The sequence below is a fragment of the Paroedura picta genome, chromosome 12 (assembly GCF_049243985.1).
Source record: "Paroedura picta isolate Pp20150507F chromosome 12, Ppicta_v3.0, whole genome shotgun sequence".
Lineage (NCBI taxonomy): Eukaryota > Metazoa > Chordata > Lepidosauria > Squamata > Gekkonidae > Paroedura > Paroedura picta.
In genome coordinates this window covers 23,583,844-23,597,972 of record NC_135380.1, presented here as the reverse complement: position 1 = coordinate 23,597,972, position 14,129 = coordinate 23,583,844, and the positions used below count along the sequence as shown (strand labels likewise).

Sequence of the window (14,129 nt, the reverse complement as noted above, 5' to 3'; positions counted from 1 at the left end):
ACAGAAAAATACCGATTGCAGAGTAGAGCACATTGTGTGAGTGCACATTAGGCATCTTCCAGCACATTGCTTGTTCTGCTAATCCTTGGGAAGGGGCAGGCCAGAGAAGCCCTGCCTTCTAGCCTCTAATCCCAGAATTGTCTGGCCCATGAGAGTCCATCAGGCATAACCCACTGATTTCTGCCATCACTTTCAAACCATGCACCCTCTTGCCCCTTTCTTCATGAAAGCTGATATTCTCAGGAAGCCGAATTCCATAGCCGAATGCTGTGGTTTTTATGTGATTAATGGCACTAACATACCTTTAACGGTGTTGGGAGTGGGAGCAGCAGACATCTGCCTGAGCTGCAGAACGACTCCTGAAACCCGTGGGAGGTTCCTGTTTGTTTCAGTGGGGCTTTAAAAGGAGAGTTTCATAGGGGAGCCTGCCTTGTTCTGATTATGGGAGAAGGATTGTTTGGATTTCCCTTTTCTAGCAACAAGATCTCTTGAGTAGCCTCAGTGATGGCCTTTGCTATGACAGCTGTCCAGTGCTGGTTGTGCTTTCCATTCAAACCAGAGGAGCCTTTGATGAGAAAGCTGGTGGCCTCACCTCCTTCTCCTCTGCTTGTCTCCAACAAGGCCGAGACGTCTGGTACAGTTCTGCATTGTCGTCATTTGTTCAAAAGAACAAATCGACCTCCTGCTAGCATTTTGAGGGCCTCTGGTCCTGCAGAGCTGCACGTGGCCAGCGTAGGAGCATGGGGCAGGCTCCAGGGAGCCAGGCGGTGTCTGGATACCTTGAGAGAGAGAACTGGAAGGAAGACCTGCAAGTGAGGAGCTGTTCAGAACAGTTTGCCTCAGTGGCACAGCAGGAGACTCCAAGAGGGGGGCAAGAACATTCTGTTTGTGTGCCTTGTTCAGCCAAACCAAACTGTCTTCAAAAGCCTAACCTGCGTATGAACCAAGGGGGAAAGGGGGGCCAGCACAGAGCCTATGACCTAATCCAGCTTGTGCGCTGACCGTGCCACTCATATGTCGTCAGGGCAACATAGCTGATTTAGGGGATGTTTTGGGTAGGGCCAGAGCCAGAGCTCTGTGCCAGAAAACTTTTCATCTTGCCTCTGGGATGCTGACTGCATCTTTCTGCACTTCATATTGTCAAATGTGGCCAGGTCCTAGCTACTGGCAAGGCTCTGAGTGGCTCAAGGCAGAAGTGATGGGCAGTGGTCAAGGTTGCAGCCAACCAGGGATGCAGCTGTAAAACCTGGCCATGTAGATGCTAGGAAGCCAGCTAGGAGGCGACAAATCTAGCTAGAAGCATGGGAAAGCAGTCTGAATTGTTGTTTACCTTGAAGGTATAAAACAGGCAGTGCTGCTGGATGAGGATGGTGGTCCCGGGGTGCCCCAATCCTTGTTCAAAATGCCTGCAGTTCCCTCCTCCCAGCTTCAAAAGTGGACAATCTGTGCCTCGCCTGCAATGCCCCCAATCTGAGCCCTGAGACCCCTAATTAATGTAGGTGTGTGGTTCGGCCTGTCTCAGTACTTAACACGGGTAATGGCATCTTAAGCATCAAGGTGGCCAAAGCAGATTCTCTGCACACCTTAAACGGTTCACTTAAATGAACTGCGGTAAGGCAAACAGCACCGATATGAGTGGGACCAGGGGAAATGGGCACCTTCCTTTCCACATGGCACCCAGAGGCACTTTGACTACAGCGTTTCCAAAAAAGTCAGGTTTAGGAAACACCATAGCAAAGAGGGGGCAGGGGAGGTGACGTTATCCTCTATTCATTCTGCTGCCGTCTCATCAATGCTTGCAAAAACAGTGTTACAGTAAAGAAAACAAGGTGGTGCACAACATCTGTGTGGAAACAGCTGGGGATGGGGAAGGATGAAGGAGAATGTGCAATGACTCATAGCAACCCCTTCCATAGGGTATTCCATGCAAGAGAGGGGGCCTGTCCTTGCCTCCTTCCCCAGAGCACCTGCAAGGTTTACTTGGCAGGCTCCCATCCAGGGACAAACTGTGGCTGATCCTGTTTCACTCCCAAATCCTGACAAGCTTGGGCCAAACTGGGCTAATCAGGCTGCTGAATAATGATGTTAAGTGAGGTCTAAGAGCTTCCCTGTGTTTTTTTGGGGTTGTTTGTTTATAAAGGAAACCTGAATGTCAAGGTGTGCACTTAAAGGTATGCGGACAGAAGAGTTGTGAGCTCTCAGTAGCTAGCAGAATTGCTGAATAAGATTTCCATTACTGGGGGGTAGACTGCCTAGCGTTTCAGATAGAAAAAAGATTCTTCATTATACAAAATTGTAAAATAGAAAAGATAGACTGTGTAAAAAAAAAGTGATATTGTGCAAATCCTAGAACACTTGTTCCTATGCCCCCCCCTTGTTTAAGATCTCCTCCTGTGTATCTGCCAAAATGCCTAAGTGTTTACAAGTTTAACACCCACAGGCAGCGGGGCCTTCTCAGTCACTGCCCCTGTGGTATGGAATCTGCTTCTAAGGTTGAGGCCCATTCTGTCCCTTCACGTTTACTTTTGGAGGTGGTTGACAGCTTTTTATTCTGAGGGACACGTGGCACTGGAATTTAATCTTAATTGAGCCAGCTTGTTTTTATGTTGCAGCTATTTTAGATTTTGTTTAAATTATATTCATTGTACTCTTGTTAATATTACTGCTATGTTACCTTTCAGCTAAAAAGTGTTAGAAGAACAGTGCAAGAAATATTTTTTGTGAGAAAAGCAGACTCAATAAATGCTTGTTTTAAAAGAATGTTGCAATTTTTTCAGGCTGCCAAATTCAGTTTTTGATATGGTGTAATTCAGTTTGCCTTGGTACAGTTATTGTTGTCACTTTATTTTTAAAAATTATGCTCCAATAAAGATAGGCAGCAAACTAGCATCCAAAGATCATGCAACTGAGAAAGAATAGCAGCAACTGTCAACTTCTCGCCTGCCTTCAAATATCACATCTCAGAAGAAAACTAGTCCCAAATAACTTGCATGCTTGCATTCATGTGTCATGGAGAATTGTTTAGTTGAGATCCTCAGCACAAGAAGGGAGGGGGGAAAGATGGAAGAAGAAAAGTTGGTTTTTATAACCTCCTTTTTGCTAATCAAATGAATCTCAGAGTGGCTTACAATCGCCTTCCCTTCCAACTCCCACAATGGTTGCTTTGCATGGTAGGTGGGGCTGGGAGCTCTAAGAGAACTGTAACCAAGGTCACCCAGCTGGCTGCATGGGGAGAGGTGGGGAATCAAACTCAGCTCTACAGATTATATCCCACCACTTTTAACCACCAGACCCTGCTGGCTTTTGCCAGGTGGAGGAGTTCATATGAACCTAGCAACAAACTGGGCTTTTGTATATTCCTCTTAACCGTGGTTATGCATAACATCTGAATATAGACCTAGCTTTGTTTAAAAATATAATTAATAGTTGCAAGTTACCTACCAGGAACCATGTCTACTTGACCCCACCATACATCTAATTCCTGTAAGATGCCACACCATGTAGACAAAATAATCTGGACAATAGGGCTACATAGGGCTAAGGTAGGGTGAAAAAGCCAAAAATGTGCCCAGCACTGTATTACCTCCAGGAGGTGAAATATGAGCTATGCTGGGGAGTAGGAAATGAGGAGGGGGGAACCCTTGGGGGCTGTTGGGAAAGAGAGACCCAGAAGGAGAGCCAGGGTGGTTGGGGAGGAATGGAAGGGGAGAAACCTCTGGGGCTATGAGGGGGAGGAAAAAGTGAACCTGGAATAGGGCGGGAGAGATGGGGTGTGGAGGGGGGAGTGGCCAGAGGGAGGAAAGACCAGACAAGTAGAGGAAGATTAGGTGGGTGGGCACAAGGTTTGCTGGGGGGCCAAAAACAGCAAGCAGGTTGGAGGCAGGAAGGAAAAGAGGATCCTGACCATGATGAGGGGGGAAACAAAGGCTAGCAGGATGGAGTCCAACATTTATTTATTTGTTTGTTTGTTTATTTGTTTGTTTGTTTATATGTTTATATTCCGCCCTCCCCAGGGCTCATTTCCCCCATTCATGCTTATTCTGCCATGTATTTTTTTTTGTCACAACTTCACTAGGTGGCAAACAACTAATATTCTCAGACTTAGTAATCCTCCCACCATGCGGGGGTTAATAATGCTGCCCTACCCTACAAGGAGGTAATCTTTACAAGAAAATGGTGGTGGTGTTTGAAGTACTCCAAAGGACCATAAACATGCTGTTATTTCTCTCTCAAAGGGGTTCAGTGCCTGTCTGCACTGTGGTTTACCATACTTTGTTTGTTCCCTTCTTCTCTTTCCCAGGAAAATCACACATGGCCATTGTCCAGAAAGTGAACAATGAAGGTGAAGGAGACCCCTTCTATGAAGTCATGGGCTTGGTGACATTGGAAGATGTCATTGAGGAGATCATAAAATCAGAGATCATGGATGAGTCAGATGACTACCGTAAGTTGTTTCCAGGCAGGTATGGCCTGTTTGACTTGGTCCCCCCCTCCCAAAATTTTTTTTTAAAAAATCTGGTCTAGATAAGAATAACGTCCTTCCTGCAGGCTAGGCTGGTAGAGTTACCTTCTTATCAACCATGGAAGTTAGCATGGCACCTGACCAATTACAGTCCATTCCACTGTTATTTCCTACCAGTTTGTTTATTTCCTACCACCTGCAACTGATTTAATGGGCAAACTTATGCATTGCCGCTGCGTTTTGAGGCTGTGTAGTTAACTCAAAAGTGCAGGACTTGATCCCATAATTTTTTCTGTAGTATTTCCGTTCTAACTCCTGAACAAGCCAGATTCTTTTTAATTTACGTTCGTTGGCAAAGGGAATTGTGCCTTTGGGTAAGCACACCTTAGTAAATTACTCTGTTTGGTTGTTTATGGTGAGTATTAATGACATGCATAGAATCTGTCCGTTGGCTAGAGTAATGCTTAGAACTTATTGAAACAACAACTAAAGAAGGTCAAGAAAAGTCTCTCATGAGTTAACTCTCTTGCCCATTGCAGGAGGCAGTGACCTGTGGCTTGGAATGCAGGGGACGGTGCTGAATCTTATACAAGTTCCCTTCTCCCAGGAGTGAGAGAGATATAATCTAGACTTCTGCATGTATTTACATGGGAGTAAGGCCTACTGAGCCAGCAAACTAGAGGGCATCACCCCTCTAGACGCTAGAGGGCATCACCCCAAGGGTCAGACATGTCCCGGTGCTTGCACAGAAGATACCTTTATCTTTTAAGGCCTACTGATCATACCAGGGTCTGCTTCTGAGTATACATGCGCAGGATGGAACTGTTGCTTCTTGGTGAAGGGAAAGAAGATAGTGTGTTGCTCCTTGACGGTGCCTGGTACCAGAACAGCAGCTCCCATATTAAATGCCTGTGCTCCCCTGGAGATGCTGGAATGTCATCAAAAGAGGTATTCCCTGTTGAGGAACCTCCAGAAGAATCCCCTGACTCCACAGCTTCATGCCACACATTTAAATTTATCTGAGCACTTTCAGACTTTGTTGCAAATCTTTTATTATAGTATATGCAGGTGGGACAGCATTTTAGTGGCAGCTATTAAAACCAGTGGACTGGGATATGTATGTAGGGGAAAGTTCCCCATTTCTCCTCCACCGGTGTTAAGGCTCAATGTGGTTATTCCTTAGAAGCATATGCACATTCTTTCCCCTTTTCATCTTAAACCCAAAGCTGTGTGTTCTTGGGGAGGGGGGGGGGTTGGATCTTGCATCGAGGCATTCCAAATACTGTCGCTTGTGTACATCAAACACATTTGTGCATGTTTGCTCACTTTCCAGAATGTCTTGTAAACGAAGGGAGTAGAGAACAACATCTGTGCTGGCCATTAAAGACCTGCCCTGATCGTTTGCTTTTTTTCCCCCAGCTAGTGTCAGGACTAACCTTCCTGCTCTTCAGTCTCTTCCATATTTATTTTAAGGAACATCCTGGCGTGGTAGAAGAGAGAAGCTTTAATGTTTTCCACTTAAAGCTGGGGGGGTTGGCTGGAAAAGGTCACCTCTGAGCTGCTTCTCCCTTTGCACGGGAAATCTCACTGGTGCTTATATTTTTCCCCAATGGGGATAAAAGCATCTTGGGCCTTGCTTGTCCCTGAGAGAAAATGATTTAGGGTGGGAAAGGTGAAAGTTTCCCTCTGTGGCTCCCTGCCATCTTTGATAAAGCAAGTCCAGGCAGATTTCACAACATTGAGGTCTAGAAACCTGCTTTTCTAAATGCTAGCTAACATCCTTGGGAATTGTGCACGTTGAACTGTAGTTCTTCTACAATTTCCCCCCTCCCCTTTTGCTTTCTCTTTGCCAACCCCCTCTGCAGGGGAAAACAAAATGAAGAAGAAGCCTCCCCCTCTTGGGACCTTGGTGGATCGCCGGAAAGAAGACTCCTCCTTGTTCAAAGTGTCTGACAATGAGTACAAGGTGAAAATCTCCCCGCAGCTACTGCTGGCTACACAGCGCTTCTTATCTAGAGGTAAGTCGTGGAAGGGGGCCCATCCTCCAAAGGATCTCATTCTCCTCTGGCACTCAGCCCCCCTCCAGTTAATCCTGGGCTGGCAGCCTGGATAGAGAGAGTGAAAAGTTAATGCTGGGCTTTGTTTATTGGCGACATTGATTCCCAGCCTTTGACTGCTCCAGGGTAGGGAAGGGATTTGTCCATGGTGGCTCAAAGTGATTGTTAGCTGTTGAAACTACCAGACTGTCCTCAGGCAGAGGCACCAGATGGGAAAACACAAGGGACCTGGGCCCACTCTGCTGATCTTTAGGCGACAGAAAGGAGCATCACCAGTTCAGCCTCAGCAGGTTCTAAAGGAATTGGCTGGCCCAAAAGAGACAGTCCTTGTTGTATTCACTTTAAACTTGTTTGTTTCAGCCATAACAAATTCATCCAAGATTAAGGGTTTTTGGCAGGAGGGTCATGCTATAAAATCAGCACACCCATGGAATGGTATGCTATAAAGTGCATTTCTTTAGCTGTTAAATTTTAGTTGTTTGTTTAGCTGCAGGCTGGACGAAGTCACAAGTAAAGTGAACTGTGCCAATGGAAAACGGAACTGCAAAGACAACATGCAAAGCTATTACCCACCATAAAGTCTGCAGTGTTCTCTTTGAAACATTTTTATCAGCATTTGGTAGCTGCCAGAGTCATATCTAGCTACTGTTGTTTGCCAATAGCTGTTCTAGTTCCTGCTGTTCTACCTGGTTTGTGTCATCCCTTGAAACAGGATCAAAAGATCTAACATGTTTTCCATTGGTAGGATATGCAGAGAGATAATGGACTGAGCATGAGCATGCATAAAGAAACATAAATGGGATGCCCTGGAGCCACCTCAGAAGATAACTGGTCCAGACTTAATAAAGTGACAAAAAATTCTAAAAAGAATTTGAGAGATCTCAGAGAATTTGGCAGCCTGTGCCACAGGACTGCTTCCTTTTCAGCCAGTAGAATCAGATCCTGCTGAATGCATATGTCTCTAGTTCTACAAATAACCATCACATGTGTGTGTGTGTGTGTGTTCATACTATGTTATTTTGTTTTGGTCCAAAGGGGCCACTTTATGGACTGGCCAACTGTCATTATTCACCAGAAAGAAAAAACAAAGAGAGCTATTTTGGTGCATCTGACGCTCCATAATGGGGCAGCAAAACAAATAATGCTGCAAATCCTCCGTTTTCCTGCCTCCCCAGATGCAGGCCCACGGATTTATAATTGCTATTGCAGCATCTTCCATCCATCCCTGCAGAGGGCATTAACTGTAATCAGTGGAAGGTGAAATCATCCCTTGGAGTGTGCTTCTTAGAAGGAGCTAGATCATTTTCCAAGGCTATGCTGAAATTTAAACGTACGATTCCAGGGGGCAATCCCAGTCTGCAGCAATAGTCCAGATGTTTGGAAGGGAGCACGTCTGTGTGGGTGGAAGAGACACTGTCAGAAAGCGAACAGGAAAGGGGGGCCTGCATGGTTTTGCTTGGGAGAGAACCTCCAAATACAGCGTTTTTATGGCTTGTTTTAAGACTGATCATTTCATGGGGATTTTAAAAAACATATTGGTTTTAACAGTGCCCCCCAAAATTGGGGGAGGGGGTTAAGAGTGTCTGTGTGCTTTAATTGTACGATTGAGTGTTACTATTAATTGTTATGTATCATTAGCCCCAAAAGGAAAAGTGAGACAGATGTATTTTATTGTATTACTAGGGACAAAGCCCGTTGAATTCAGGAATACAACGGATACTAGATTGGGGGGGGGGGGAGGCAGGTGGAAGAACTCTGTGGATGGCCTCTCCCTCCTCTCAGGACCTGGAAAGGCTGCAGGCTGGAGGCCCCCAGGAAGGGAACTCACCAGCAGGGGCAGCTCTCATGCAGCAGGGATCTGCAGCCTCTGAGCCTCAGAGGGAAGTGGAAGTAGAAAGGGGTGGTCAGGGATGGGGGATAGAAGGCGATTGGCTGGCCGCTGGATAGACAGGCAAGCTGGTTGGAGGAGGAGGCATTCAGGGGCGAGACAACTGCCCTGACAACTGCCCTGCATTGTGCTGAGTGGCATTTAAGCCATGAGACCCGCTCCTCCTCCAATCTCTTACCAGAAATATTAAGTGGAATAAGACAACCGGTTCAATAAGGGCAGTCTATAAATGTAAAGATAGATAGATTACTTTGTGAACTGCTTCAAGCAGGCAAATCTCTGGACTGATATCATCCATGGTGTCTCTTCCCCCTTCTGAAAGATTCTGTGTAATTCCAGGATATTGACTTTCTCTCCTTTGGGTCTACTTTCCAATCAACTATTTCTGGGTCCCTCCTTCTGAATGTGAGGGTTCTGTTATCAGGCTAATAGCTTCTAGTGTGCCAGCCTCCAGGTGGGACCTCGGCATAACCTGGAATTACAAGATCTCCCGACTACAGAGATCATTTCATATCTTAAAGTTTCATTTCATCTGGAGAAAATGGCTGATTTGGAGGGTGGGCTTTATGGCATTATCACCCTGATTAGCTCTCTCCCCTCCACAGGCTGTGTCATAGAATCATGACTTGGAAGGGCCCATACAGGCCATCTAGTCCAACCCCCTGCTCAACGCAGGATCAGCCCAAAGCATCCTAAAGCAGTCCTAAAACCTCCAGGAATTTCTCAGCCTGAAGTTGGCCACCCTAATAGCTGCCAGTAGGCTTTGCCTCCCTGATTTTTGTTAATTCCCATTTAAAATCACTCTAAACCAATGGCCATATTTCCTGGCTGCAATTTCCTTGAGCTAATTACTTAAACTCCATTCCCGTAGTCATCTTTTTTAGACAGAAAGCCTTCCTTAGCCAGCCTCGTTCGTCTTTTAGGCTGAGACCTGCTGCAGAATCTTCTTCTAGATGTAGCTCCTTGTATCAGCTATCCAGAAGCAGCCCTTGAGGAGAGCAGTGGGTGCAGGTTCAGCTGATTTTGGATGCATCAGATGAACCGTGAGCTGATGCTGCTTTTTCTGTCGCTTGCTTCCACCCATCCACAGAGGTGGACCTCTTCAGCCCAGCCCGAATCTCTGAGAAGGTCCTCTTGCATCTGCTGAAACATCCGAGTGTCAACCAAGATGTGAAATTTGATGAAAGCAACCGTCTGGCCCCCGAGCATTACTTGTACCAGCGCAACCAACCGGTCAATTATTTCATCCTTATCTTGCAGGTACCACTTTTTACAGTGCATTTATTTAGCTTTGAGTGGCATATTCTGTTAGGGGTGGTATATAAGCTGGGTGGGTGGGTGGATGAATGAATGCCTCCACCTGAAATGTGGCAAATTAAGGAGCCAGCTTTGCCACCCACTCCAGACCAAGGCCAAATCCAAATCTTTTCAGCTCGTGGCGTCTGGAGTCAGTAGCCTGAGGCGGAAGGTTGGGAGTCTGCAGCGTGTAGCCAGATTGCCCTGTTCTATTCACCGTGCAATTGCAGAAAGCCTGAGCAATGTGAAGGTTTCAGACTGCCTGCCAATCACAGGGCTGATGGTGGCACCCAGTTCCCTTCTGTCCCAGGTGATCGTCTTCAGTCCTGAGTGCAAACTGCCTGGACCCAGAGTCCCTAAAACACACCTCCTCATTTTGTGTGGAGTGCATGGGGGAGGGGGGGGAAGGTCTTTCTTCAGATACGCTTCCTAGACCAAAAGATCTGTCTGCGCTCCCTAGTGTATGTAATCTGCCTTGGTGTCAAATTGAGGAAAACAGAGCCATTTCCTCCTTTCCCAGCGATCAGACATAAATGGAGACAGTAAAGTGCAATGGGCCATGCAAAGCCCAATTCTGTCTCTTCACAAAGAGCTGGGTTTGTAAAGGGAGTTGTGGAGCTTCTTCCAGCCTCCTACATCCCTATTATGGAATGTGGCATAAGGGGCCTCTCTCTCTCTCTCTCTCTCTCTCTCTCTCTCTCTCTCTCTCTCTCTCTCTCCCTCCGTTCTCTCACCCACCACCCCCAGCAGATGAAAACGAAAAGGGGAACAGAATGTGAGCCTGGAGGGAGGCAGAGCTTATTCTGGCTCTGGTTGTGCTGGGTTGTCTCAGCCCAGGGGGTGTCTAGAAGCTTCCTCCCCAAACTATCCATAGCTCAGAGATGGCTACCTGCAGACAGAAGGACAGGTGGGGCATAATTATTTTGATAAGTATAGCTTGGCTGTTCTTCCACTGGTCCAGGAGCTGCCATAATCTAATGGCCCCTCCCCCCTTGACAAATAGCCAGGCTTTGCAGTGGACTTTCTGAAAAGGCTTTGCAGTTATGGCTCTCACATGCTCAGATGGTGTGAAGTCATCCACTGGGGAACAAGGAGCCGAGGTGCTTCCTCTAAAAGGTAGATTGAGAACAGGCCTTGGTCTTTCTCTGGGCAGGCTGAGCCAGCGAGGACTTGGCTCTCTCCCAGGCACCAGCAGGGACGATGTTAGCCTCCTCGACTTGCACTGCCAGCCCCAGGTAGGTCCAAGCCAAATCTTTGCGGTGCAACACATCATCTTAACTTGGGCCCAGCCAGAGCGGTGAGATCCAGAGGCGATGGGAGAGCCAGTTTGGTGTAGTGGTTAGGAGTGCAGACTTCTAATATGGCATGCCGGGTTCGATTCTGCACTCCCCCACATGCAGCCAGTTGGGTGACCTTGGGCTCACCACGGCGCTGATAAAACTGTTCTGACCAAGCAGTGATATCAGGGCTCTCTCAGCCTCACCCACCCCACAGGGTGTCTGTTGGGAGATGAATGGGAAGGTGACTGTAAGCCGCTTTGAGCCTCCTTCGGGTAGGGAAAAGCAGCATATAAGAACCAGCTCTTCTTCTTCTTCTTCTTCTTCTTCTTCTTCTTCTACTTTGCTCATGGCAGTAAAATAGCCCTGATGAGATTGCACTGTGGGTTCCACTTATTGTTTCTGATAAGTGTAACATTGCTTTTTGGCACAGATTGACTCCCCCGGTGGCTCATAATGTCTCGATTCCATCATACAGAAAGCTTGTAAGGGATACGTGGGTATGTTTGCAGGGGAATCTTCCGATCCCAAGAAGTGAGGGCCTGGTCCAGTTTCTCTTTTCTGTCCAGTCAGATTGGGCAAGAAGGATCTGCAGCTGGCCTCAGGGACTAGCTGGTGGTGAAGGCGCCAGGCCACCTTCGCAACTATACATACAAGGAAGTCTCATTTCTGTGCAAGAGAAAGTGTAAGGGGCAGAGCCACAGGAGACCAGGTGAAGCCGGTTTGGGGTCCTGAGTTGACCTATGGGCCACCAGTTACTCACCCCTTGCCCACATGGGATAGAAGCCATCTGGATGAGCAGGAGGAGCAGTTGAGATTGGGATCTAAGAAACAGCTTGCCCAAACCCAGTGCTTTTCCTGCCCCCTGATAAGACTGATCCTAGCTTGCTGTTAACATGTTCTCCTTCCTAGGGCAGGGTCGAAGTCGAGATTGGAAAGGAGGGACTGAAGTTTGAAAATGGAGCCTTCACGTATTATGGTGTCTCTGCACTGACAGCTCCATCCTCAGGTGAGGAATGCTCTGTAGCCTGGCTCTGCTCACCCGCCGGTAGCCCTTTTGGGAAGGGGGGACCTAAAGGGCAACTTAGTGAGGGGCAGCAGTGTTGTCTCCACCTACAGAGTTCCCGAAGTTGACAGACCAGCATATCTAAAGTCCCCTAGTAAAGGGTGAGATTGGAACCAGAGGCCTTCTGGCTCCCAGGTCAGCCGCAACGCAGAGCCAGAGGGGTGTAGTGGGTAAGAGTGGCCGCCTGTAATCTGGAGAACCAGGTTTGATTCCCCCCTCCACCTCCTCCACCTGCAACCAGCTGGGTGTCCTTGGGCCATTCATGGTTCTCTCAGCCCCACCTCCCTCACAGGGTGTCTGTTGTGGGGAGAGGAAAGGAAAGTGATTGTACACCACTTTGAGACTCCTTTGGGTAGTAAAAAGGGTATAAAAGCCAATCTTTCTCCTTATTCTTCTTCAACACTAATTCCAAATGCATGTGAATGATGCCAGGTGAGCAAATGCACAGGTATGGTAACTTATCTATCACTGTTGGGATGTGGAGGGGAAAAATCCTTTACTTATTAGCTGATGGTAGGGAGAGAGAACATGCACATGGTCTGTAGTTTTCCTCCTGTACACATAAGAGCTAGAAACTTGTTAAGATTTGCAGAATTTTGTGAGAAGCTCCAGTTCTCAATCCACTTGTCCCTGCTCCGCTTTCAACCCGGTTACCTTTTTTCTTTACTAGTTCACCAGTCCCCAGTGTCTACTCTCAGGATGAACCGTCGGGATCAGCAACTGGATGGTGGGGAGAGCAGTAACTACTCCATGTACTGCCCGGACTACACTGTCCGAGCTCTCACTGACTTACAGTTCATCAAGGTAAGCAGTAGCTATGGAACAACCTTCTCTCGGTCAACCACTTACAAAGATTCAATGCAGGGTTGCTTTTTAAAATCAGTAGCACACCCTTTAGGGCATGCAACCCTGGCATGAAGCTCATACACTACCTGGGAAGGACTTTGGACCCATTAAACCAAGTGCAGCCCAGCATTTGCTTGACTGTTGCTTGACAACCCCTGCTTTTAGCAGTGGCCAGGCAGCAGGAAGCAAGGTATGGCTGCAAGGTCCTTGCTGAAAAGCTCAAAAGATCTGGATTTGGTCTGTGCCTGGTTGGGATATCTGGGAACTTTATGTGTGCCATTGCATGTTCCCTGGTGAAAGAAAGGCAAAGTGTACCAGAATAAAGAACAAGAGGCTTCTTGGTTGGCTGCATTCGGCTCAGTGATCTGAGATCACAACTCACCCAACTTGCTTATGTGACCCAACAGCTTTTTTCTCAAGTAGAAAATCTCTATGCCCTGAAGTTTAGGGGACATGGTTAAAATCTGTGGGCAAAGCAGACTCTTCAGAATAGGACTCTCCAAACATGATTTATGAATAAACCCATTGTTTTGATCCAGCTGCAGAGGTTCTGTGCTCTGAACTGGGAAACCTATTTGCAAACCTTGACAAGGCATGGAATTGGCACTGTGGGTTTGTCTTTCTAATTACCTGCCTGTTCTCCTATTCATCTTGTCATTTCCATTCTTCAGCTGTTCTAAGCTGCTTCCCGATGTGCTATAGTTTCTCTGTTGTGTTTGTCCAGGCCCTTGTTGGTTTTGTTTCACTTGTTACGTACAGGTCTGTGTTCTTCTCCACAGGTCACTCGGCTACAGTATCTCAATGCCCTCATGGCCTCCCGGATACAAAACTCGCCCCAGTCACCCGATGCCGTTGAGCTGAAAATTGTTCCTAGCAGCCAGACCAAGCTTCTGAATGACAAAAACGCTGCAGCAGGTATGTGCTCGTTCAACCATGGCCCTTCAGAAGCTGGCATAGCTTTACACCTTGAGGCTCTTTTGGCACCCCAGTTTCACATCTTGCCTGCCCCTTAGGGTGCAAGGGGCTGAAGGTCCTACTGCGCACTCACTTCTCTGCTTGTGCTTGCCAGCTGCTGAGGTCAGCCTCACCAAAATGCCCTTCAAAAGACCTCCAAGCTGGTACACAGGCTGAGGCCCTCCCTGATAACATATAAAGTTCCACATTTGATGCCTGCAGCCTCCAGATAAACAGGTGCAGGTATGAAGGCAGATCAGGGAGACAGCTCGAGCTGTTGTGC

The 14,129-nt window shown here is 47.3% G+C and overlaps 1 protein-coding gene across 2 annotated transcripts in view; it reads left to right on the top strand.

The window, feature by feature from the left end:
* CNNM3 (cyclin and CBS domain divalent metal cation transport mediator 3) overlaps nt 1-14,129 on the top strand; it is a 32,913-nt gene that overhangs the window by 12,863 nt on the left and 5,921 nt on the right. For both annotated transcript variants that reach the window (XR_013225789.1, XM_077305288.1), the window contains exons 2-7: nt 4,301-4,444; nt 6,328-6,480; nt 9,498-9,667; nt 11,893-11,989; nt 12,717-12,850; nt 13,672-13,807. Coding sequence is in view for 1 of the 2 variants with exons in the window: in XM_077305288.1 (XP_077161403.1) it covers nt 4,301-4,444; nt 6,328-6,480; nt 9,498-9,667; nt 11,893-11,989; nt 12,717-12,850; nt 13,672-13,807 (834 nt within the window). In the remaining variant the exon portion in view is untranslated. The remainder of the gene's footprint in view (nt 1-4,300; nt 4,445-6,327; nt 6,481-9,497; nt 9,668-11,892; nt 11,990-12,716; nt 12,851-13,671; nt 13,808-14,129) is intronic.